Raw genomic sequence first — 27,487 nt, 5'->3', positions numbered from 1 at the left:
CCTCATCCACAATGCTAAAAGGCATTTATGAATCATAAAAATAATATATTACAGTCTCAAAACCATATTGTCACTCTTGATAAGTAGTTGAAAGGGCTAAAAATAAGCTTCAACCCACAGAATTCTTTAGCTTTGGGGGAGAATATATTCTTCTTCTAGGCACAAAGGAAAAGATACTCCCAGATGTTTGAAAAGTAAACTAGTGAAATATTGTACTTAAAATAAGAACGTTTGAGTGCTTTCGCTATAAACAATAATGTCATGTTTACAAGTTGAGATATTTTTATAATTTTCCTGCCAGACTTTATTTGCCTTAATCCTGTGGGCTTCCTGGGGCCAGGAAATGAAATGGATCAAAAAACCATCATAAACCCTGAAAAGCCATTTAGGATATTTGGAAATACAGAGGGAAAGGTGTCGGGTCTAGTGTTTTATACTCCAAAAATCTATGTAGATAACATTGTATTTGGGTGAGCCTTCAGTGTGTAAGAAAAAGACCATGGATTATAAAAAATCCTTTGTTTTGACACTTCAGGTTTTACTCATTAAATAACTTCATTTCCCTTGATGTTGTTACCTTGATGTTGTTTACTTTGAATCTTGGATGGTTATTTATAATAAAGCGAAGGTTGTGGACCCTTTAACTTCGTTTTCTTAAATATAAAGTCAAAGTAGACATGTTACTCTCTAGCTGAAATGTGTTGTGTTTTATGAGGCTTGTAGTTAGCCATCAGCTCTAAGTGCTCACCAGATGGAGGCTTTGTGATCTCTTGCCTCTGCTCACTGGTCATGCGTGCCCTCGGGAGCCATGTGGCGGCATTGGCTGCACAGCCAGGATGAGCTTGGCGTGCGTTTGGCCTCCTGACTGGAGCTGGCCCTTGTTTGGTCTCTTGCAGCTCTCTGCGACATGCACCCGATGCGAGCCCTCTTCCTCATCCCCCGGAACCCTGCACCGCGGCTGAAATCTAAGAAGTGGTGAGTTTGGTCTTCAGTGTTTTACAGATCCAAGGGCAGGGCTTTTCTGTGATAATTTTTTGGGGGGATTAACTCCAATACTTATGTCCTGCTGACAGGATTAGACTATACACACTAAGACTTGGTGAGTGAATTTACATATGGATCATTCCTCTTAAAATACATATTGAGTAGTAGCTCCCCTCTCCCCCTTACCCATGGATTTACTTTCTGAGATTTCAGTTACCCGCAGTCAAATGCTGTCCAAAAGTATTTTATTTCCCCAACCATGGACATCATCATGACTCCATGATCCATGATCACCCAGAGCAGGTGATCCTCCATAGTCTAACGCTGCAACACAATGCCTCGTCTTTCACCCCACTTCATCTCATCACGTAGGCATCGCGTCATCTCACGTCATCACAAGAAGAAAAGTGACTGCATTACAATAAAATATTTAAAAAGAGAGAGACACGCAGTCACATATCTTTCATTGCAGTTATTATTATAATTGTTCTATTTCATTTTTAGTTATTGTTGTTGATCTCTTACTGTACCTAATTTATAAGTTAAACTTTATCATAGGTATGTATGTATGTACGTGTAAGTAAGAACATAGTAACATAGTATATATAATGTTCTGTACTAACCGTAGTTTCAGGCATCTGCTGGTGGTCTCAGAATGCATCCTTGTGGGAAAGGGGATACTATTGATTTGCATAGCAGGTCTTTATCCCCACACCTTTAAGGTAGAGAGCTCTTAGCTAAAATGGGTAGTCAAGCCCAGCCAGCGTGGCTCAGCAGTTGAGCATCGACCTATGAACCTGGAGGTCACAGTTCGATTCCAGGTCAGGGCACATATCCAGGTTGTGGGTTTGATTCCCAGTGTGGGGCATGCAGGAGGCAGCCCATCAATGATTCTCTCTCATCATTGATGTTTCTGTCTCCCTCTCTCTTCCTCTCTGAAATCAATAAAAAAATATATTTAAAAATTAAAATTAAAAAAATATTTGTAAAATGGGTAGTCAAACCCAAGTAATATCTCTTCTGGCAGCACAGCTCAGAGTGGGTGATAGTTCAGAGAGTCAGCCCATTAGATTGGCTGACTTTTCTTCTACATTTAAGACAATAATTCTCTAAGTGCATACACACACCTGGTGGTATGTGAGATGATTTCATAGGTCTGTACATGAACATTTATAATTTGGGGTTTTTCTATTGCTTTCTCTTATGACAGGTGATACCAGCTTCTTATTTGGGGTAGTGATATAACCTTGCCATTTAATAAACTTATTCACATAAAAAAGTGACTTAAAGTAAAATACTAAGTGGATTTTAGTACGGGGTTATAATGGTGCAAATTATTAGTAGTGAAGTTTGGGAAACAGAGTTTCACAGGGTGGTTGGACTTCTGACATGTGCTTATGTGAGGGTCTTTGTGCTTTATCAGTCTGTAAAAAAATGCATCACTCCCTCCTTTACCCCTGTGGCTGTGGTATCCTCCCTGGTGGTGTATTCCTGATTCCCCTTGTACAGGGGTCAATTCCTGGACCACCTATGAGCACCTGTCCTTTTCTGGGCAGTTAGAGCATAAGGGACAGACCCTCTGCCCCCTCTCATGCCACTTCATGATCAGGCCCTTGCCTGGAGCCCCTCCTGTTCCTCACCCACCCACAGTTCCACCCTCCACTATTCAGAGAACAGTCTTGATCAATATCAGTCACCCAGGAATGGCACAGCCCCCCGGGCGGAGCAGAGACAGGCACACTGCACCAAGGAAGGGAAGGAGACTGCCAGAAGGGCCGGCAGCCCTGGAGTTGCCAAGGCTGCAGGAAGAGAGAGGGAGAGTTGCTATTGGTAACGAGGAGGCAGAGCAACCTCCCCTCCTGCTTCTCTCTCCGAGGGTCACTGTGATGTGAGACCATTCTCTCCCCAGCAACAGCCTTCCATTGGGCACCGGCACAGCATGTGATCCCCCTGTGCTCAGGCCCTGCTTCCTCCTTTCTCCCTGGAACAGACCCCCCGGGGGAGGAGGCAACTCAGTTCTGTCCCCTGGAAGCGGCAGTGGCACTACGGAGCCTTCTGCCAGATTTCTGCTTGTCCTTCACACCCAGCCTGCTGTATACAGTGGGTTCCACTCACCCTGTTCCTTCTTCTCTCCCTGCCCTGCCACTGGACAGCCGTTTCCAGCTTCCCACAGCCGACAAGTGGGTTTTCTTTGAGCAGCTGCACACCATATTTCAGAAATATTAGCAAACATATCTACGGCATTTATGTATGTTGATACATGCACTTACATGTGATAGGCACTATTGTAAGTATTTTGTATGAATTAACTCATTTAGTTATCACAAGAGTCTTTTGAGATAAGTACTTAATCTCCCTATTTGCAGCCAGGGAAACTGAGGCACAGAGACGTTGTATAATTTTCCCAAAGTCACATAGGAAGTGATGGAGAAAAAAAAGGATAGTTCTGGGAAATGCAAATTTTGAAGGTCAAATTGCATGTAGGGAGTCAGTCCTATGATTACCAAAAACTTTTAGCCTGGCTGGTTGTAATGATTAATGTAATAATCTTTCGGGCATTTTTAATTCCTTTAACACAATTTAATATATAAACAGGAAAAACCTGGTAGGATGAAGTGTTCAGTAACACTGCTATTATAAGAACTAGTGTCTCAGACTATAAGCACCAATCATTAACATTTATCTCTCCATGCCAACCCTTGGGAAATTAGTATTACTAATCTTAGGCATTAAAAAAAGACAGAACTAAATTACTGGCAGCAGAGATTCTAACAATAAAATTATATAAGTGTACTTTAAACCCTTAAAACCGCTCAGCAAATAGCCAGGTAGTGTTCAACATAGGTGGTGTTTTTAGTTTTAATTAAATGTGTAATTAAGTATATTGATTCTTTGGTCACACTAACTTAAATAAGAGACGATGAAGCTTTCTTTGAAGACTTGTAAGTAAGCATTATTTTCTCTTCAAACACAGTACATTTGAAGAAGATGCGGGACACATTGCCAGCTTTGTGGTTCTGCATCTTGGCCCACCCTTTGGACCCAAAGTTGTTCTCTTGAATATCTCTTGAGGTCCTTTCCCACTGGGAGAGAGTCTGGAGAAATGACCCTGAACTAGGCTGGTTCCATTAAACATCTTCAACACATTCTCATCCTGGAGATTTCTCTGAGTTTTTTGAGGTGTCAGTACTGGGGAATGGCATGGACAGTCTATTAAGTCTGGATCTCATTTTTAAATTGGGTGTGATTTCTTGTATTTATCATCCTCTAATTAATAGCTGATCACTTTGTGAGAAATGAGCACTTCCTTCTAGTTGAAAGCAGGAAAAAGAGAACTGCCATTTGCATTCTTTGTGAATATTTAATAGCTTTCTGTCTGTTTTGTTTTCATCTTCCTAATATTGATTTTCTACCTAGAGAAGCACCGTGTGGAGTTTGTTTATTTCTTTATGCAGGTTAACCTCATTCTCTTCGGTTGGTTCCTTAGGAGAGTCCATTAATTCATTATGGGGTGTTTTTTTTTCAAGGTCTCTCCTTAGGTGATAATCACATTTGTGCCTCCACAGATTTACCTGATGGGCCTGAGAAAGACAACATAATAAAACAATATCTACTCTCCAAGCCCCCCTCTCTGTCCCTCACGAACACAGATTTGAAGGTAGCCCTAGGGCAGGTCTTGTCCAATAACCATCTGTGCATCATTTGTTTATCAAACATGTCAGAGCAAGTAGTGTGCTCATGAGACAAATATGACTCAAGCACATCCAAACACAGGATTTCCAGTGTGGAGGAAGCAGGTATGGGCTGGAGGACCGACAGGGTACAAAGAGTGTCCATCCTGTTATCATGATTTATAGTCCAGTCCTGATTCATCCCGAGTTGACCCCAAGCATAGCAGGTTACCTTTACTTTTATAAAATGTTTTAAAAGCTTGGGCATAGTTTAGAAATTTAGGGAGGAAAAATATCAATAATTCAGCACTTTCAAAACATGGGGAAAGGTGAGAAACTGCTTTGACCTGGGCAGGACTAAAGTGGTGCATATGCGAAGGTCCTCTCACATTTGAATCTTGAGGAACACGCTCACCATTATATTCTGTGTGGTGTCAAGGCCTTAAGTAAATACAACACACACACACACACACACACACACACACACACACACACACACACACCCCGGAGGGCCTGCTGGGAAACTTGGGTGGGAAAGGCTTGCTCCTGGAATGCGCTCCTGTAAGGCCACAGTGCTTCACAAGAGGGCGACAGAGAGCACAAAATGGATTCCCTCCAGCTCTGAGCAGGGTGGGGAGGGTGAGTAGGGTGACCAGGGTTCTGCCAAGGTCTCTGAGGTGCCGTATTAGCAATGGAACACCTTGGACAGGCATGCTATAGAGTCATGAGCTTAATTATTTATCATGCTGGAAATTCTTGGAACTTCCGCTCGTGAATCATAGCTAAAGTCCATTAATTTCGACCTGCTGCCCTAATCATTGGTGTGGTACCTCTCACCAGCGCTCCCCTGCTCCTGTGTGTCTGTGGCAGAGGGTTTATCTTTGAGGAAATATTGCCTTCCTAAAGGGAGGTAATTTGCTTCTGGGTATGAACTTAGTCCCTTAAAGTGAAGTTTCTAAGTCCGTGGGTTGATAACAAGCTTATACATACATCCTGTTTTAATTGGAAAGCAAAGTTCAAAAGTGACTCTGAAATTACCAGTTAAAAATTTTGCCAGATCAAGTTCACTTTCCCATAGAAGAATCTTGCCCATTTTTACAAAATGGACTCCTCTATCCAACGTTGGTTTTACTTTTTCCACCTTGCGTTTTCTGCCTCATTTAGATATCTCACCTCAGTGTCCCCTGACAGATAGTGTGCTCACTCCCAACTGGAGTTTTTCACGGATTTTATACCTCCCTGAACTGTCCTTTCCCCAGAGTGATTTCCTCCTGATTCTTTAAGACCCAGCTGTGGTTCTCTCATTCCCATAGAACTTCCAGTTATTATTCCCAATGGGCTCTTGCTTTCTCTGATTCCTGTTGGTTTTCTGTGAGATATTATGTATGAACTGTGCAAAAAAAAAAAAATACTTTCACATATAATCACTGCCATAGATGGTATGAATTGTGTGTTGATGGTGATGATGCCTTTATACCCCATTGTACCTAATAAAGGGCTAGACCTACTTTGTGATGGGTTGATCTCTACGTTGGCTGATTGGACCTATTTTCCTTTTTCTAATTTTTTATTGTAGCATTTCAAAAAATGTAAGTTTGCCTTTCTTTGGATTATCTTTTAATCTGTGGTCCATCTCTTTTGTCTGGCAGGTCAAAAAAATTTCAGTCATTTATTGAGAGCTGCTTGGTAAAGAATCACAGCCAGCGACCAGCGACAGAGCAGCTGATGAAGCACCCATTTATACGAGACCAACCGAACGAACGACAGGTCCGCATTCAACTCAAGGACCATATCGACAGAACAAAGAAGAAGCGAGGCGAGAAAGGTTAGAAGCACATTTGTATTTCAGCAAGGGAAACAAAAGATGGAGTGAGCCCTGCGCTCTTGATGTATTTGGAGGTGACTGTGGGGATTTCTAATGGGCCTGCATTGTTCTTTCGTGTGAGGGGCTGCCTCTGAGATCACAGCCTGTGGGCATCAATGGGGTGAGACTGCTGAATGGGATCTTTCATGAGAGAATAGAACTGAGAGAAATACCACCTTTTCCAGGCACTGAACAAAGAGTCGTGTTGAGTGATACTATGAAGTGGTTTCATATGACAAGTGGTTTTCTTAATTCAAATGAATATTCATGTTTTGAAGACTAAAGATCTACAGAAGACAGACAACCTAAAAAATCTAGTTGACATTTTTCGGTACTGGCAGTCTTCAACATTTAAAGAATTTGTGCACTGAGGCTCGTTTCTAATTTACTTATTTGGAAGTCAGAATAAATGTTCTTATCGTCTCAGTGATATAAAAGAGATTGCCAGGCTTTTTTCTTTTGAAGCTGGAAGATCATTTAATGCACTTTCTTATTTATAGATTCAAAAACTTATCTCTCGTGGCTCTGGCTGTTATACCACACTGTTTTTTCACTACATCATTGGAAAGGACATCAGTCCAAACTTGAGGTCCTAGGACTGTTTGGATAGAGACTCAAAAATTCCTTAACTACGAGGCAGAGACTGTGGTGTGTGCTATTAATAAAAATTCCTTAACTAGCATCCTGACCAATGTAAACATGCATGTGGTCTGGGGCAGGTTTTATGACTACTTGGGTTGGGAGGTAGGAAGGTTGAGGTAGGGAATGAAGGGGAGAGATGCAGGGGATAGACAGGTGAGTTCTCCCTGGCAGGGGGCGGTGGGGGGAGGAAGAGGGGGAAGCTGGCAGTGAAGTCGCAGTAAGGAGGCCGTATAGAGCTGGCAAGGTGAGCACTGAGTGTGCAGGGAGTGGAGAATAGAGAGGCAGGCCAGGGATGGGGATGGGAGGAACTTGGTGATACGCTTTTCCTCGCCTCGATCCTCTCCACCTCTCTCCTTTGTTCTTCACAATCCAGAAGGAGTAGTGGAAGGTGATGGGCAGCATAGGACAGGGTTGCTCTCTTTTTATTTGGTTTTCCTTCTTCTCTGAAGTTAATATCTAATGTGGCAAGGTATGAGCAGGGACCCAGGGAGTGGGGTGCTGAGCAATGTAGGAGTCAAGATTAGGCGGAGGAGAGATCAGCAGAGGGCTTGCTTGGAGAGGAGGGGAAATCCTCGTGAAGGTTCGAGAGAAGAGATCCTTTTTTGCTGCCAGTCAGAGACTCGGGAAAATGTGTGATCAGGTTAGGTTCAGAGCAGGAGGTTATGAGGCTCAACCCAAAAGGAGGTCCACCTCCAGTTGTTTGTGATGGAGAAGGACAAGGTGTCAATCAGAACCAAGGAGCTGGGGGCGGGGCAGCCCAAGCTGGAGGAATTAGGCATGAAAAGAAATAGGTTAAGTGATAGTCAAGAAGGACTAATTTTTTTCAACTGTTTACTTATTAATAGTGGTCATGGGCCACTCTGTGAAGTCAAAATTTTAAAGGAAATATTTTAGGGTGGTATGTCAGACATGCAACCATTCAAGGCCACCTTCTCTAAAAAAGGAAATTTCTTTTACTGTGGGTACATAAAGTAGGTTAAGTGCTCAGAATTTTGTTTTCAGACTCAAATATTAAGTTCAGATTCTAGCTCTACTCTTTGATAGTTATGTGAACTTCCCCCAGTTTTCTAATCTTTAAAATAGAACTGGGTTTATTACAATAATTAGTGTTGCCTGGCATTGTTGCAAAGATTAAATGTGATGGTACATGTAAATTGCTTCATACAATGCCTGGCACATAGACATACTTGATAAAGATTGGCTATTCTTATGTACATGATTCTTTATGGACCAATAATTTTTCAGTACCATCCAGGATTACTTTCTGAGAACTCTCTGACCTGTAAGTATGGATAAAGTGTGTGTCTTGGGTTGTCTTCACATTTTGTTGATATAAACTCTGGAATGTGAATCAGAACTCTCTATCCCATGAAAAAAAGACTATTTTTAATGTGTTCCTTCTTTGCAAAGTAGAAGAGAAGAGTTCTGGTAGTAGGTATACTCAAGTCTCCTTCTAGTATCATATATTTGACCCCTTTACCCTCTTCTACCTTCCCTGACTCCCCTACCCCTTTGGTAACCACCATAGAATCTAATACTTTTTTATTTTATTTCATTTTATATTTATTATTGAAGAGAGGAAAGGAGAGAGAGACATCTATGTGAGAGAGAAACATCAATAGGTTGCCTCTGTACGTGCCCCAACCAGCAATCAAACGCACAACCCAGGCATGTGCCCTGACTGAGAATTGAACCGGCAACCTTTTGGTGCACAGAATGATGCTCAACTAACTGATCCTCTCCGGCCGGGTGAATCAAACAATTTTAATGTTCATTGCTTTATGATATTTTTGCCTGATATTATTTCTTCCTTAAAATATGTTGATACATGCTAATTTAAGCCAGTGTTATAAAAGCAATCAAACCAGATTCTGGAGAAGTATTACAATTAAGAAGCCTGATAAATGAAGGTTTTACCCTAGAGAGTAAAAATAATTGGATTAATTGGGTGCTTTTTTCCTTGCTATAATTACCTTTAATAGATAAATTTTCTGTATTTTACTTTGAACTCTGTTTCTTGAAAGTTGGGAATATTAAACTTTTAATGTAGAATATTGAAACACTTTATGAAAGTTCTCTATGTAAGTAGCCTAAATATATGAAGCGGGGCAGCTCCTGCATTGAGTGTCTGCCCCCTGGTGGTCAGTGCGCATCATAGCAACCTGTCGTTCCGCTGTTAGGGTCAATTTGCATATTACCCTTTTATTATATAGGATGCTATAGTCCTCAGCATGCCCCTGGTGGTAACATAACCAAATTGCAGTTTTAGTTCCTTTAGGGGTACACAAATATTTTCCAAGTGGTAATTACTAACCCACAGCTATGAAAGGATAATAGTAATGTGACACTACCCTTCCTTGCTTAAAATCAAAAGCAACCTGCAGAAGAGTTCTCAGCATGGTTTATATTAGGATCAGCAAGCCTTATATATATCAGACCTGCTGGCCTTTCTCACTCCATCTGCTTTTCTCACACCCAGACATCTCACCACTCATGTCATTGTTTCCTGAATATGCCATGCATTGTAATACTGTCAGTTGGTTATGTTGCTTAGAATGCCCTTTTTCACCACTTTCAGCTACCATCTGCCTGGAAACGGCCCACTGACCTTCCAAGGCCCACCTCGTTTCCTCCCCAAAGATTTCATGTCCCCATCATGACCAGTGGACTCGGCTGATCCTTTCTCTGATATCGCGTTGCTATTTTTATGTACTTCTATTTAGCACATACTATGTTGGAAAGAACACTAGTTTTAAAATTGGAAAAAGTTTGTATTGAATTCTAAATCCAAATCCCAGATTTATTCATGAGATGACACTGGTCGTATTTCTTAACCTCTTATAATCTCAGTGTCTTCACTTGAAAAGTGGGTATTATGTTGAAGGATTGTTATGAGAAATAAATAGGAGAACGTTCTAAATCCAAATCCCAGATTTATTCATGAGATGACATTGGTCTTATAATCTCAGTGTGTTCACTTGAAAAGTGGGTATTATATTGAAGGATTGTTATGAGAAATAAATAGGAGAACATCGGTAAAGTATCAAGTATGGTGAGTGGCATGGGAGATACCCAACAAAGATTAGTTCCCTTTCTTTATAGTCACAGGGACTCTGATTACTTATTTATCCGTCTTGTCCATTAAATGTTGATCTCCTGCAAAGCAAAGACTCAGTCTCAATCATTGCATGTTAACCTAACATATTTGATCTCCTGCAAAGCAAAGACTCAGTCTCAATCATTATTGCATGTTAACCTAACATACAATTGAATTAAATGGATGTCCCCAGAGGGTCAATCAAAACACATTTAACTATCTTTTTAATAGCACATACTGCCAAACGTCTCTTCCTGATATTTATCATGATATCTAAAGGCAATTTGTGAGTCCATATAAGTCATATTAAAATTCTTACTTGAAAAATTATTAAAACTGACAATAAGTTAACTGGGCCAATGAAAGATTCATTTAGGTGGTTCTATATTGTGAGTCAACACAAACCGAAAGGTGATTTTTCAATTCCTTGTCTTCACCTTTGTATGAGCACCGGGAATTGGAGACAGCGATCTTGAGTCAGGTGGGACAGGCTTGGATGTGGTTAATTCCATGTACTTGGATGCAGCTAATGGGAACTTTTGGAGCTCAATTCAGGGTGTCTGGAGCCTGTCGCAGCTCAGCATTAATGACAACTCTTTGGACCTCAGTTTATTTATATATGAAATGAGGAGGTTGGGCTTCACAGGGCTAAGTTTCCTTTTTATGCACTAACCTTCTGTGCGTCTCTCTTTAGATGAGACAGAGTATGAGTACAGTGGAAGTGAGGAAGAAGAGGAGGAGAATGACTCAGGAGAGCCCAGGTAGGAGCGGAAGAGCCACGTCTTCTCATTTCCACATTCTGAATTGTGCTTGTGACTCACTTCCTATTGATTTATAGGTTCATTTTTTTAAGAATCCCAGCATGATGGTCTTCTTTAATTTATTGCCTATAAACATGCTCATTCATTTGGGAAAATTTCCCTAGGCAGATTCATGGAAATGTGGAAATCAGCATATTCTTTACCTTGTTCCCCACGATTTATGGTCCCTATTCTAAGGCCTTGTTTCTTCACATCTGTAATGTGTAGAATGGGCAGCAGGCAATTATCTGGGTGATACAGAACTAAAAGTACCTAAAACTACATCTTTCTGGAGACCTAAGTGGTATTTTTGAATGTGAGTCATTCAATTCATACCTTTGAGAAGCCCATTTGGACAGCCACTGTTCTTGTCACACGCCTCGGCATTTTCACCACAGCCTAATCCAAGAGGAAACAATTTCCAGAAAATCAAATTACACTCTAGAGGTGAACCCTAAATAGAGACTTTCATGCCCACTCCTGTTGTCATGTGTCAGACCCCAGAATCAAGTGCTGCTTAATTATTATCATCTCTACATTTTGAATTTCACTTGACTTTGATTCCAACTTTCTTCTAGTCTGTGTTTATAAATAATTAATGCCAGTGTGCTCACGCTGCCAGGATCTCTCTTTCGTGAGAGAATTCAGCTGGCGGCAGTTTGGTGAGCCCAGGGCACAGTCACACATATCATGGTGGGCACGCTGTTCCTGTGAGGTGAGATTAAATGGGGAAAATGCACAAGTAGAAACATCACTGGGATGTGTGGGTCTTCATTCATTAGCCATCCCAGGAGGAGAACCCAGTGCTCCCGGAGAAGGAGCAGTTCCCATACTGTGGAGGCAGAGCTTCTTGACCAAGGAAGGGGCCAGTTCATTCACTACTAGGATGAGCTGGTGGGTTCCTTTTCGGAGCTAACGCAGACCTACCCAGCTGGATTATTGCCAAAATACCCAGAACAGGGCAGGTGGGACTGAGCTTGCTGGGCCACCTGGTTTTTCTCTGTTTCACGCCACAGGACTTCTCAAGGTCAAAGACTGAAAGATAATTCTTTCCTTCCAGCTGATACTTAACATCCTGGCCACCCCTAGCTTAGCTGCATTGAGATGATGACTGTCAAGTAGTGACATGGCAAATGATCATTCTTGTGAAGCCAAGGACCAAATGCCCTGCTTTCAGAGAAGTTGTACACTATTTTCCAAAGCTCACCCAGGCGGCCGTGTCAATCATTCTGATCACTCTCTAGAGATCTGAAAAAGCCCCTTTTAACTAATGCTTGCTAAACTGCATGTTAGCAGTCACTTAGGGAGCCAATCTAGCCATGCCTTGACATTTCTATAATTGTAACATGTCATTATATCACACTGAAGACTAGGTTCCAAGTCCTGTTTTATGGACACATCTAATTAATAATCTTCATGAAATCCTGAAAAGTAGAAAGAGACAGTGGTTATCTCATTTTAGAAATGAGGTAACAGTCCAAGGGTGGCAACCTGGTCACACACCGAGTTCATGATGGAGTCAGTAATGCCGCTCAGATCACCTGACATTGACCCAGCATCCTCGTGTGCACGTGAGGGTCCAGACGGCCCCCTGCCTTTGCACAGAGCAGGTGGCCTGCGTAGATAAGGATTGTCATTTGGGCTTCGCTTTAGAGTTCTACACAAAGGCTGTGCATTTTAGGGGAGGATTGTTAGTAGAATCCAAGCACTGTCTCTTGTCTGGAATGTCACAAACAAAGGCTTTTTATGTCATTTTCTGGCAGTATCTCACATAGCATGCTATCCAGTCTCCAGAACAGAATGATCACCTCATCAGGTGCCTCCAAAGCGGCTCCTCCCACCAGCATGCTCCATCTCAGTTGTTCTCACCACCATTGCCCAGGTGCCAAGACCAAACTTGCAAGTCATCCTTCAATCCACCCATTAGATCCACCAACAGATTTCATGAACTCTGTTCCAAATGATTCTCCCAACTTCCATCCCCGCCACTCCCGCCCTGAGGTCTCCACCCCAGAGCCACTTCAGTAGCAGCCCAGCTGGTGGCCTTGCTTGTCCTCCTACCCCCTGCAGACTGTCGTCCATTCAGCAGCCAAACAAATCAGATCATATTACTCTCCTGCTTAATCTTTCCTTGTGTGGCTCTGCCCTCACTGGCCTGTCTCTCTGACCTCCTCTACCACTCTCCCTGTCATTCCCTCTTGCTGGGGTGTTTCTCAGCATCTAGAATGGCTCAGGAATTTGGAAAAGGGGCTGCGAGTAAATTAATAAAGAGATTAGACATGAAATATGAATTTGGAAGGCATTTTGGGGAGTCAGAGGAGACCTAGCTTCAGTAACCAAGTTCTCTGAATCTCTGGACCCCCCAGCTTTTTATTAACACAAATTGCCCTAAAACATACATATACATATCAAAGGTAAGGTTTGGTATACAGTAGGCTTTGTCAGGTTGGGGGAACTGCCTTCGGCTGTCAGGCAGCAAGCAATAATATAGCAGATTTTTAGGTTTGGGGAAATGCTTTCGGCCATTCCAGCAGGCAATAATATATATCTTCAGCCCTGCTGAAGCCTCAAGGTCCACCAACCTTTTGATGAACTTCTTGCATTTATGACCTGCTGGAATTAGCCCCCAGCACCCACTGCTCTTGGAAAGACCAGCTGGAGCTCAGTTACTTGAAGAGGCCACTCCTGTCCCCACCAGAGACCTCTACACAGCTGACCCTTAACACGGGTTTGAACTGCTCAGGCCCTCAGATACATAAGGCTGACTATGTGCATTGACATATGCCATTTATACAGGGGTCTTGACCATCTTTGGATTTTGGTATCTGCAAGGGGATAGGGGGTGTGTCTTAGAACCAATACCCGATGGATATTGAGTGATAACTAAGTTTTGGGGGAGTCCAAAGTTATACACAGATTTTCTACTGCACAAGGAAATGGTGAGCACACCTAACCCCTGTGTTATTCAGGGCTCAGCTGTACTTGCTTTTCCTCTGCCTGAAGGATTCTTCCCTACCTCTTCTTATGACTGACTCTTCATCATTTGAGTCTTAGCTCAACTGTCACCTTCTTGGAGAGGTCTTCCCTAATCACCCTATCCAAAGCAGAACCCTAATTTTTACCCCAGCACCCTTGCCATTGTCACTCATAAACTGTTAACACTTTATCTTCTATAGAGCTGATCAATACCTGAAATTATGCTATTTGTAATTGGTCTGTCTGCCTAATTATTTTTCAGTCTTTCCCACAAGAAGATAACTCTAGAGAAAGAATTTGGTTACCTCCTACTGTATCCACTAGAGCCTGCTGTGTAGTAGGCACTCAATAATTATTTAATGTATTTATTTCAAGTGAGAGCTGCCAGAAAGATTAAAAGGGCTAGGTTTGTATGAACAAACTAGAGGCCCAGTGCACAAAATTGGTGCACAGTGGGGGAGGGTCCCTCAGCCCAGCCTGCACCCTCTCCAATCCGGGATCCCCCTCGCAATCCAGAACCACTGGCTTCTAACCACTCACCGGACTGCCTGCCTGATGTCCCTAACTGCTCCCCTGCTGGCCTGATGGCCCTAACTGCTCTCCCCTCCTGGCCTGATCCTCCTAACTGCCTATCTGCTCTCCCCTCCTGGCCTGATCGCCCTAACTGCCTATCTGCTCTCCCTTCCTCTCTGCACCCTTCAGACCCCCAGCACAGGGATGCTGAGAGCTCTCCACCATGGCCCCGCCCCCATCCTGATTGGTCGTTACATGATGGCGTCCCAGCCAATTTGCATATTCCTCTATTATTAGTATAGATAGGAGCCATTTTCTACCTGTCTGTTAGGCTGTTGTGTCTGTGACTTTGAGTTATACACATGCAGTTGGGTGGTGAGTAGGACAGTCCTCAATTACCAGTGTTTTTTTGTTCCTCTGCCCCCCTTGTTCTCTCTGCCACATGCACATACAAACACATACATGCACACGCATGTGCCTAATGGCCATTTTGCAAGAGAGGTGGATTGAGGCTCACAGTTCTTAAAGGGAATCTAGGATCAGTGAGCTGGTTGAAGTCCCAGTTGCATGTGGCCAGAACCAAACCACTTAACTTCACTTTAACTGGGGGGCGGGGGGACGGCACACAAGACAAGTCCTGAACCCTCGGACTTGGCAGACTTGGGTTCAAGTCCTGCTCTGTCAACCTTGGCTCCACACTTCCCCTCCCTGGCTCATCACATCTTCATCACATCTTCACGTGAGCAGCCTGCCCTTTGCCTCCTGTGGTTTGGTGCAGAAGTCAAGGAGGTGATGTGAGTGAGGGTGACCTGTACTCTAAGGAGAGTAGGTTCCCTCAGCTCCCGATTAATTTTTATTTTCTGGCTTTGTTCTTGCCTTTCTTAAACATGAAAATAAGCTGGTCTGGGGTTCAGGGCTTGCACACACACTAAAGACTTTAGAAAGAGATCTTTGCCATGTCACAAGGGTGAGAGCAGTGTGGCCTCTAGGAATGAGACATCCCTCTAGGGAGGGTGACAGCATGTGTATGCAGTAGTCAACTGAAAGGGCGTCCGGACACTAGTCTCTTACTTTGACTCTCTTTCTTTTGGGGGTGAGTAATATACTTAGTGGAGGACCTAAGAGCCTGTGCTTGAGCGAGTGGCTCCTTTAGATGGGTGATTTATTTGCCCTGAACTCCTCCCCCAAGACCCATGGTAGCAGTTGCTCTTGCCCCATGTGGGATCCTGATGTCTCTGTCCTGCCCACAGCTCCATTCTGAACCTACCAGGAGAGTCAACCCTGCGGCGGGACTTCCTGCGGCTGCAGCTGGCCAACAAGGAGCGGTCCGAGGCCCTGCGGAGGCAGCAGCTGGAGCAGCAGCAGCGGGAGAATGAGGAGCACAAGCGGCAGCTGCTGGCCGAGCGCCAGAAGCGCATAGAGGAGCAGAAGGAGCAGCGGCGGCGGCTGGAGGAGGTGAGCATGCTCCGGCTGCCTTTGCACTCCACGTCTCTTGGCTGGGGTCACTCCCTGGGTATCCACTGTGGGCCCAGATCCCATCCTGAGGTCAGGCCTAGCCTATTTGGAGCACACACACCTTCAAATATCACCTTCTTGCCTAGCCGGTGTGGCTCACTGGTTGAGCTCAACCTATGAACCAAGAAGTCACTGGTTCGATTCCTGGTCAGGGCACATCCCCAGGTTGTGGGCTCAATCCCCAGTAGAGGGCATGCAGGAGGTAGCCAATCGATGATTCTCTCTCATCACTGATGTTTCTCTCTCTCCCTCTCTCTTCCTCTCTGAAATCAATAAAAATATATTTAAAAATAAAAGATGACCTTCTCAGTGAGGCCTCCTTGACCACCTTACTTAAAATCACACTCCTCTCTCTGGCATGTCCTTGTCTTCCCTGCTTTCTTATCTTTACATCTCCTATCACCTTTACACGTTCTCTGTAAGTATTTTCATCTGCCTGTCTCTTTCCACTGGGCTTTAAGCCCCTGAGGACAGGGGATTTTGTCCCTTTTATCCCTGATATATCTTCAATGGCCCAAACAGTGCCTAGCACACAGGTGCCTCATAAACATTTGTGGAATGAATGAACTAATTATGAATGAATGAGTCAGTGACTAAGAAGTAAAATATAGGTGTTAACTAGACCACAGTGAATAAGCAGGTAAGTGAGCTGACAAGGATGGAGAAGCAGGGCCTGCTTTTATTGACACTCCTTTGTTATTCCTCTGCTCACTGGGGAAAGCAGTTGCAAGGCCTTCCAGACACCTTTGTGACCCGGGGCGCGTCTTCCAGTTTGTGGGCGAGACTTGCCTTCACCTGCAGGCATTGCTCTCATTTTTGTGGGGAACCATACCTCCGGCATGGCCGGTCCTGGCTGAGGCTCTTTCCTTTGTGGTCTTACAGACCAGACGCTTATTAAAGCCTCCTTCCCAGAACCTTGCTCTGAGGCCTCCTTCCTGTGCCAGATACATCAAATACTCTAGACAATTAGGAAACCGGTCGAGCAGAGGAAATTGGATGGCAGATAGAAGGTTCACTAACTGCGCAGTAATGGGGCAGGAATTTTACAGTTTTCCCAACACTGTCACGCTCCCCGTTAACTGTTTACAGCATTCACTTGCACTGTCCAGTGGCCCCTGCCGTTAAAGGGGGGCGGATTGCAGACAGCAGGAGCAGATTGCTTTTTAAATGGCTCATCCAGGCCTCAGTTTCAGTTTGCAATGAATCCCATCAACCTCATTAGGTCTCTGGAATATTAATATGCAGACCAGCAGCAGTACTGTCCAACAGTTGCAATTATTGAATGACTTCTGTGTGTCAGGGGCCGGGTGGGGTACTTTGCTTATATCCAAGATCTTATCTCCTATCATTATCTCTTTGCATTTATTCATCATTTCCCATGCAAAGTGCATATAATCTCCATTTAGCCGGAGGAAACTGAGGTTTAGGGAGGGGAAGTAATTAGTTCCATGTGGCAGGGCAGATAAGTGCAAAGTGGGGATTCACACCAGGTCTCCCTGATCCCATTGTTCACCTAGGCGCAGTGGTCGGCAAACTGTGGCTCTCGAGCCATGTGTGGCTCTTTGGCCCCTTGAGTGTGGCCCTTCCACAAAATACCGACTTCTGAGCATGGGCCACGAAATTTCAATCGCACTGTACATGCGCACTCCCACATGGTATTTTGTGGAAGAGCCACACTCAAGGGGCCAAAGAAAAGAGCTGCATGTGGCTCTCGAGCCGCAGTTTGCTGACCACTGACCTAGGGCCCTGAAATGGTAAATGTACATACTAGTAAGTATCAGAGCTTTGAACTGTGATCCTCAAAATCGGAACTTGTGGGCTTCTGCAGGTAGCAGTAGGCAAGGGAAGCTCTTTCTCAGCTAAGTATGTAAGTCTGTAATATCGTCTGTGTGCAGAACGCTCAGCACATTGCCCAACAATTTGGCTCCGTGGTTGAACATCGACCTGTGAACCAGGTGGTCATGGTTCCATTCCTGGTCAGGGCACATGCCGGGGTTGTGAGCTCAATCCCCAGTGGGGAGCTTGCAGGAGGCAGCCATTAGATGATTCTCTCATCATTGATGTTTCTCTCTCTCTCTCCCTTTCCTTTCCTCTCTGAAATCAATAAAAATTTATTTTTTAAAGAAAAGAACACTCAGTACATGAGAAGTTTAAAGCTCACCTTCTTCTAGTCTGAGACTTACACTGTTGTAGAAAGAGGCACTGCAGTGCTGAGGGGCAGAGACCTTCGGAGGAGCAGGCAGAGGCAGGGGGATGGGAGAGTGGGTGTGGTCAGGCAGCTCTCAGAAGTGAAGTGCGTGGTGCAACAGGGGAGCTGCCTGCACCTGTGGTTACTCACCTGGGTACATAGTGGAAGTCTGGCACGTCCTTGTAGCTGTGCCCTGGTGTCACCTCCTTCAGCCCACCCAGGCCAGTTTTGGCTTCTACTGGCCTCCAGCCAAGGGCCACACCGTTTCCTCCAGGCACTCTGGTCTCTGAGGACCAAGGGCCACTGCTGTTTGGATTAAAGGTTTACTCCCTAGATTCTTGGTCAAACCCCTCTCCCCAGCTAAGCACTGCCCCCAAATCCTGCTTTTCCTGCTTTCTTCCCTGGCTTGTGGTTTATTCCTTCCAAGAGCATTTCCAAGACCGCCTCGTCATTGGAGCATCACACCATGAAAACCTTAGCTGTTTGCATCCGTGAGCTCCTTGTGCAGTGATTTGTGACACTGCATTTGAGGCTAAAATACTTACCGTGTAACCCTAGAAAATCCCCCATCATCCCATTTGAAATGCTGAAGAAGGCAAACATGTGCATGGATACACACACACACACACACACACACACACACACATGCACACACACACATTTCCTTTTATTTTTACTTAAACGTAAGGACTAAAAGACCTTCGGCTCTTGGACCTAGATCCTTAATTAATGCAACATCTTTTCCAAGGATGCATTGTATTATGTTGTTGTTTTGATGTTTTAGATTTTGTTCCCTCTTACCTGGTTTGATTTATTTGAGCTTTAAATGTTTTTTTATTAAGTTGCCAGAATCATCATTCCTAACAGTTATGAAGCACTTACCATAGGACAGGTACTCTGTTCAGCACTTTATGCGAATTGGCTCATTTAATCCTCAGAGCCACCCCAGTCTAAAGATAATGCAGCCAAGCCTCACAGAGGTTAATAACTTGTTCAAGGTCACACGGCTTCAAAAGAAACCAGATTCCAAAGCCAGGGGTCGGACTTTGGAGCCCAAGTGCTGTCGCTGCACCCGTCTGCCTCACCGCTGATAAGCCATGGTCAGCGTGCTTTCCCATAGTCTTCACCTGGCCTCCCCTTCAGTGGCCTTTTACCTGAGAAATCAAGGATTTCGGAGCCAGGGCAGGGAAGCTGCACCCCTCGGTGCTCATCTCTGAGCGGGTTCTGGCTCTCCTGCTCCCAGTCAGAGCCACCGCCGAGGCTTCCTCACATCTCTTCTTTGGTGGCATTTCCGTAGCCTCTCCCTTGGATGCAGGTCAGCGTTCAGACTCAGGGGGGCACACGCATCCCTGGGAACACACCCTGTCAGTCGCCACCTGCACAGAAGGCGACTGCATGCGTGAGGACACTTTGCTCTGTGCACCCGTGTGCACAAGCCCTGACTTCTCACCAGAAGCAGGAATGCTCGTGCCTGCAGGACTTCAAGAGATTATACCTGCTTTATTTTTTGATCCTATATCTTGTCCCTATTGCTCAATAGAGAAGAAAAAGAAATAGGAAGCTCAGATGGCTGTAAATTCTGAACCTCTAAGTAAGCACTGTCTCTGACACCAGGGGCGCCCTTCCTGTGTCCTTCTCCTGCTGGATCCCCATCCAGGTCTGATGCCCTGGCCTGGGGTAACAACTTGAGTTTCTGGTGTTCTGAGTAGGAACTTGAACTACATCGTCACATGGAAGCAGTTAAAGTATATAGGTAGACTTGCAAATGTTGCATTGCTGTGGGCAGGCAGGCTTGTGTAGGCATGCTGGGAAATACACACCCATTTCCAAATAAAGGCCCTTCGGGTGTCCTTTTGGTTACATGAGGCCTTTTACCCTGAGAAAGGGTAAAAGCCATTGTCTTCCTCGGTGATCTCAGATGTCAGCTCCTACCAGGGCTTTCTAAGGAAGCCCTGCATGTCCTTTGCTATTTATGGGTCACCACGTGGATTTGGCGTGGTTCTAAATCAGTATCTGCATACTCTTGGAAGGACTTTGTACAGTGAAGGTAGTCATTTTTCAGCTTGTGAAACGACGTGGCTTCAAGCCAATTAAATGGTGAATGCAAGACTCTCAGCTGTGTCCAATGACAAAGTACAATTTATAACTAAGTTCCAGGAACTTGATTAAACCCAGCTCGGGGGAATGAGCCCAGCAATAGTGAGACAGCGCATGTAGAGGGCTTCTTCTATTTTACTCAGTCCAATAAACTTTTTCATTGCTTGGCCTAGACAAGACACAACTTATTTTATTCTCTACTACAGAGTTAGGAGCCAGGAGGTGTTGGGACACCCACTCTGGTCATCTTTGCAGACACTGACCTTGAGCAGAAGGTTTATGGTGATGCCTGATTCTGCTCGAGGGTTTGAGATGATACTAGTGAGATATATATATTTCAATTTGCAGAAGACCTTTTATACTTCATTTTGGAAAGAGTATATTTAAGTCACAGGAATGAATCAAATTGATCCCAGGAGTGCCAACTTGCTCCATGGTAGGAACTTTTATCCTCCAGAGAATTGTGTTAATTTTTTTAAGCCACCTGGGTCTCAGTCAGTGCCCTTCAAGACCATATGACATTGTTCAGTGATAAAACAACCAGTTCTACCTGAAAGATAGCATACTGCTTTGGTTCTGTCACCTGAAGTTTTTTGGGGTTTTTTTAAAGAAATATCACCGATATCTTATTCACTAGTAGTACTGGAGCCCTACTGTACAAAATGAGAGACTGGCAGTCTCAACAGTGAGTTCTCTCTAAGCCTCTAGCATTTTATGGTGACTGAGGCATTCAAGGACATTGAGCCCAACTGTTATTGCTTAAGTGTACAGAAGAATTAAAACCTTTCCCCTATTTCTGCAGGCAGTCATGTAACAAATTTAGTGACTGCCTACTTCCACTATGCAGGATACTGGGGATACAGTCTGCCCTTGTGAAGACTAGATCTGTGAGGGAAACAGGCATTAGGCAAATATTCACCCAAGTAATCATTCATTATCATTGCCAGAGTGATGTGGTGGAGAAGAATGCGCACTATGGGCATGTGCCACGGGGACAGGAGCCTAGCCTGGCTGGGAGGCATGTTGGTTGGAGTCCAGCTGAAGGAGAGCAGAGGATGTAGGCAGGGAAGCAGGGCTTCTTAGGCCAAGCTAAGGAGTTTTGAATTTTACTTTAAGAATAGTGGGGAAATATTCACATGTTAACCAAGAGAATATGATCAGATCTGCAGTTTTATTTTTTTAAACTTTTATTAAAATGTATTTTTATTTATTTCAGAGAGGAAGGGAGAGAGAGAGATAGAAACATCAATGATGAGGATCATCGATCAGCTGCCTCCTACACGCCCCCTACTGGGGATCGAGCTTGCAACCCAGGCACGTGCCCTTGACGAGAATCCACCGGGGACCCTTCAGTCTACAGGCTGCCGCTCTACCCAATGAGCAAAACCAGTTAGGGCAGATCTGCAGTTTTTAAATGGAACTTTGGCTGTTGCAAGGAGAGGGATTGGAAGGAGCACAAGTGGGAGAGACAAGGTAGTCCAAGCCTGAGAGGGGAGTGCTTTAGATGGATTGAGAAAAGTGGATCCATTTGAGAGAGATGTTGCCTGTAGAGTATACAGGACTTGGGGTTGACTAGACGTCAGAGGTGAAGCAGAGCGGGCAGTCCCAGAAGGTTCCTGACATCGGACTGGACCATCCAGGTGGAGGACCAGGTTTGGGAGGAGGATGATAAGATCAGTTTGGAACATAGTGAGTTTAAGATGCCTATGAGGCGGCCAATGGTGATGCCAAGGATGCAGTTGGATTATAGAAACAGCTGTAGAAGGGGGTGAATGATGGGAAAGGTGGGAATTGCTGGCTTTTGGCAATGGGAATCTACACTGAGGAGAGAGAAAGTCTGGGCCTGAACTCTGAGAAGGCAGAGCAAGAGAGGAGAAGCCAGCAAAGAAGACTGATAAGGACACAGAAGGAACGTCAGGAGACCTTGATGTTGAGCATAGGGTTAAAGGGACCAGCTCTGTGAATGTTGCCCGAAGGTCAAACATGATAGCAGGATCCTTTAGTTTCAAAAACAAAAAAAATATTTAAAAAAAACTTTTTTGCCCTGGTCGAATGGCTCAATTGATTGAAGCATCGTCCCGTACACCAAAAAGTTGCGGGTAAATCTATGGAAAGGATATATCCTCAGGTGAGGATGTAAAAAAAAAGCAGGGGGGGGGAGGGGTTATGGTACTCTTTAGAAATGCATTCATTTCCTCTTTGTTTTGGAAGAAGATACTTACTTGCTCAGGAAGTCAGATCTGATTTTTAAGTGGAAAGTTGTTGATTTGAATTTGAGGGCCACTGTGTACTACCTGCATGCTCTGGGGGTCCTCAGAGTCTCCCCGTATCCCACTTCCTGAGCATCCCACTGACAAGTCCAGTTTAACTGTTACTAGCAAGACCCACCTCAGACTTCTATTTAGAGAACTTTGTATAATTACATGCTCATCTATTTGTGGTCAGCTTTGCTTACAGTCCCTCTTAGCATTTGTTTTCACTCAGGGTAACCAGGCCAGCCTCACAGGAGCTGTGCCAGCTGGAGCCCAACCCCAGAGAAGCCAGTGTTTGTGAGCTTATTCTTTGGAACCTAAGTAGTTTCTCCCAGCTGCTCGTAGACCAAAAAAAGCGCCAGCGGTTGGTGGGGGGAAGGGGGGGGAGGATAAAGGGGCAGGGGAAAGCTGCATATCTCTTTAAGAGTCGGTATGTACAGGACAATATATCAAAGCTCTTAAAAGTCTCATGAGCACAGAGCATTTGGGGAAATTCTCTTGAGAGTCGTATCTTGGCTAATGGTTATTTTCCTTAATAGATAGAAGTTTTTTAACATTCTGGTGCCTCGGTTTCTTCATTAGCACCACCTGAAATGACAATAGCATTTACGCCCAAGGCTACTGTGAGGATTAAATTAGTTAATTCATAGAAAGCTTAGAATAGGGCCAATACTTACAAGACACTTAACCACTATTAGTTATTATTATTATTGGTATTGGGTCCCTTTGGCTGAAGTCAGAGATATAACTTCCAACAATTTGAATTCTTTCATGTGCAGCAGTAAAACCCTCTTGAATTTATTAAAATAAAATGTACCAACAGGTAAGATTTTTTTATGCCTTGGGAAGAATATTTGTTGTAATACTAATAGGAATTCAGTTAAGTCATTAAGAGTAAATGTGTCATTAGTTTTTTAAATGGCAGGATAACAGGTTATGAGGCAAAGTCCACCAGCTTTGAAGGTGTGGCGACCAAGGTGTGCTTCTAGCTATGTGGTCTTTGGGCAAAGTACTTACCTTCTTTGAACCTCAGCTTCCTTATAGACACAATTAAGATACTATTTACTTTGTTCTGAGAAGTAAATGGAATCATATATACAGAAATCCAGGCACCATGCCTGACACAGGCATGGACTGATATCCTTGGGTGAATATTTTATTGTCATTGTGGAACTCATGATTTCAAAGTTGTTACTTTTCATTTGTTAGTTTTAAGGGTTTTCTGAATAGATAGCATTTCCATTTCCCTGCCTTTCTTAGTTCTCTAATGTACCGTCCCTGTTTACTATAAAACCTGGACTTTGCCATTCCTTTTTGAGGGTCCTTCCCTGAGAGCTTCCCTCTTCCTGTGTCTTGCTGGGATGTCCATCTACTGTTACCTTGGCCGGCAGTCCTGGCCTAGTCAGCACGGGAGGCAGCCCATCTTCATCCTCCTGGATGTACCTCATTTACGAGGATCAAATGCCACCTTGGAAGGTCTCTTCTTCCCAGCCGAGCCTCAGGAGACCTTCCCCTGGCCACCTCTACTTTTCAATGGATTCTCTTATCGGGATTTCTTGCTGTCATTTCCAACACTGTCTGATTATAATCCCATTATTGTCAAGTGGCTGCATCGAGTCCTGAATTAAACCCGTAAGAAGATAGGGTCCTTTTGATGCCTGAATAGTAAGTTCTGGGCATCAGGGACTCAGCACTAGAACTGACCCCTCCACCAAGAAGGTAGAAGCAAGGTATTCCAGCGTATATAAGGAAGAGACTGCCTGGGTTTGAATCCGGCTCCGCCACACCTTTGTGATCTTAGACAAGACCTCTCTGCCTCAGTTTGCCCATTCATAAAATGGGATAGGGATAGTTTCAAGGAGTAAATGAGTTAATACATACAAGTGCTTAGAACAATACCTGGCACCCAGTAAGTACGTGAATAAATTCCAGAACACAGCTGTACAGGAAGGGAAATATCTTTGTTTCTCATTATCTGCCTAATTGTTGCTCCTCTAAGTCAACCTCTTTTCAGGGCGAGGGCTCAGCATTGCATGCAGCTGAGCAGGCTGAGTGGGCAGAAGCAGGAGCCGGGCACATGAGTGTGGCTGTGCACCAGTGTGGCATTCCCACTGGACCACACCCCCAGGCCCTCCGAAGAGAGAGGCACCGTGAGCAAGAATAACTCCCCCCTTTTAAGGCCTGGAGTGTTCATTCATCTCCGAAGAGAGAGGCACCGTGAGCAAGAATAACTCCCCTCCCCCCCTTTTGAGGCCTGGAGTGTTCATTCATTGGCACTGCTGAGAAATGGCATTCAGTTCATTTAATCATTAACTGTGGGCATCCTAATGTGTGCTATAAGCAGGGGCCTCTGGCGGGAGGCAGTGGGCCCTTTATTCCTGAATGTCATCAGCATTGGCACAAAGACTGAATGCTTCCTAGCTAGACCTAAGCTCCATTATTCCAATAACTGAACAGAAATTCTGAAACAGCTGGGCGCCAGGCTGACAAACCGGATGCTCTTTGTCCCACACTCGTGCTTCAGAGGCCACGTGGTGTGCATGGGTGTGTGGATCCCAGAAGGACAACTGACTCTCACTTACCTGCCCTGATGCAGGAGGTGGGGCTTTGTCTGTGTAGTCACCTGGATCCATGATGGGAGGGGTTTCCTGCCAACATGAGGAAGTCGCAGGAAAATGCTACTGTTATTTTAAATCCTTTTGCCCAGACCTCTTCCCATGCTTTCCAGGAATGGGGAAGATATGCTGGTTTATATAAATGCAGCATTTCATACTGGAAAGAGACGTTAGACAGTTGCTGACCGTAGGTGGATGGCAGGTATGGCCTTTCAGGGACTGTAGGCAGCGGGCATTACAGACCTGCCTTCCATTGTCTGGGCTCTTCATGGAGCCTCTTATTATCACATCTCGTCTGCATTTCTTGTGTTTCACAATCATTATTAGTTGTTCCTGACCATAAAACTGTGAGATCAAGATAGTTTCACCGAATGTTATTTCACATGGCATTTACATCGAATTGTTTTCATTTCACTTTTATTTTCTTCAGTGAGTAGTTTTATAGACTCATAGAGGTTGGGGAAGATAAGGGACCTCAAAAGTGATCTAAACCACTTCTCTCAAAGCAATATCTTGATGATATTATTCAAACAGAGTCATTTAGCCTGTTTAATGTCTGATCTCTGCTTATACTTTTAGAGGCTTAATGCAGCCTATTCTATTTTTGAGCAACTTAGCCTGTTATTGATTCGTGCATTACAGACCTGCCTTCCATTAATACACAGTATGCCAAAGAAAACTAAAATGCCTTCCACCTCAGCCCAAAAGTGTTTGGAGGCAATGATAATGCTCTTCCCCAAATGGCGCCTGTTCCTGCAACCTTTCCACGTATGATATAACTTAGCATCTTTAGTAACACCCAGATGTGCAGGGTGGCCCTCTCTGTAGACATTGTATTAATAAACTGGTTTATAATGGGCTTTTTTTCTTAGGACTCAATCTAGAGATTCATCTAAGGCTTCCAAATAATGGCAGAGGGAACTTAGGAGTTACATATGCACTGACATTTACATTAACCTACAGGGTCATAGGTACTCAGCATGTCCATCAGGCCATTCTTGCTCCTCTATGCAAATCCCAGGAAAACCCAGGGGAAACTTGTGGCTCAGAGATAATAAGAGCTTCTGAGTAATCACATTGACTGGCATCAATAGGAAAGAAAGGACCAGACTTCTTCATTAAAGCCTCCTTGCAGCGCAGCCTGTGCTTAGGCATGGGGCTGCCTACTTTTCAAAAGTTAGCCAGGAAGTCCTAGCCGGTTTGGCTTAGTAGATAGAGCGTATCTCCTCTATGCAAATCCCAGGAAAACCCAGGGGAAACTGTTGTGGCTCAGAGATAATAAGAGTTTCTGAGTAATCACATTACTCAGAAGGCATCAATAGGAGAGAAAGACCAAACTTCTTCATTAAAGCCTCCTTGCAGCTCAGCCTGTGCTTAGCCATGGGGCTGCCTACTTTTCAAAAGTTAGCCAGGGAGTCCTAGCCGGTTTGGCTTAGTGTAGAGGATTAACAAAAATAACAACAACAATAAAAAGTTGACCAGGGAGTTCAAAGGAAGAGTTTAGGTAATTAATTTCCAGGAAAGCTATGAATTAGTAGGTTGGATGGCTTATCTTTAATAGTATAAAGAGTATAAAATAAAAGAATGAGGTATGTGTAGCGTGTCTAGCTTCACTAATGGTTCTCTGATTACTGTTTCTGTGAAGAAAAGATAGGTAACAAAGTGATGATAGAAAAAGAAAAAAATGGGCACCTGAAAAGGCAGAACACGACATCCTTCACATGGTATACGTAAATGTCTCAACCAGCTTCTTTCAACCCATCGAGCAAGCTTGCCAAGAGCCACACACAGAGTGAGGTCCTGGCAATGCACTGGCTATTGGCCTGTGTGTGCCTCAGTTTCCTTAGCTGTCAAATTGGGACAATGACAATAGTCTGTACCTAAAAGTGTTGTGGTGAGAATTGAATGAGTATAGGGCTTAGAATATTGTTCCTCCTCTATATGCATCCCAGGAATTCTGTCTTGCATCAGAAGAGGCACAACGTGTTTGTTCATATTATCTATGATTATTATTTTTTGTTATTCTGTCTACTCCGTTGTGTAGTGAATTCAGAGGTGCCAGGCTGTTTCGCCATCACTCGTAATGTCCTCTCTATTTAAAAAAAATCCCAGGAATTCTGTCTTGCATCAGAAGAGGCACAACATAAGTGTTTGCTTATATTATCTATGATTATTATTTTTTTTCGTTATTCTGACTACTCCATTGTGTAGTGAATTCAGAGGTGCCAGGCTGTTTCACCATCACTCTTAATGTCCTTTCTATTTAAAAAAAG

At 44.1% G+C, this 27,487-nt stretch overlaps 1 protein-coding gene across 9 annotated transcripts in view; it reads left to right on the top strand.

The window, feature by feature from the left end:
* Positions 1-27,487, top strand: part of TNIK (TRAF2 and NCK interacting kinase) — a 349,621-nt gene that overhangs the window by 239,984 nt on the left and 82,150 nt on the right. For all 9 annotated transcript variants that reach the window (XM_005886580.2, XM_005886579.2, XM_005886584.2 and 6 more), the window contains 4 exons: positions 897-975; positions 6,305-6,480; positions 10,953-11,019; positions 15,798-16,002. In XM_005886580.2, coding sequence (XP_005886642.1) covers positions 897-975; positions 6,305-6,480; positions 10,953-11,019; positions 15,798-16,002 — 527 coding nt within the window. The remainder of the gene's footprint in view (positions 1-896; positions 976-6,304; positions 6,481-10,952; positions 11,020-15,797; positions 16,003-27,487) is intronic.

Source organism: Myotis brandtii, unplaced genomic scaffold (assembly GCF_000412655.1).
Source record: "Myotis brandtii unplaced genomic scaffold, ASM41265v1 scaffold99, whole genome shotgun sequence".
NCBI lineage: Eukaryota > Metazoa > Chordata > Mammalia > Chiroptera > Vespertilionidae > Myotis > Myotis brandtii.
This window is presented reverse-complemented; position numbering and strand designations above follow the sequence as displayed.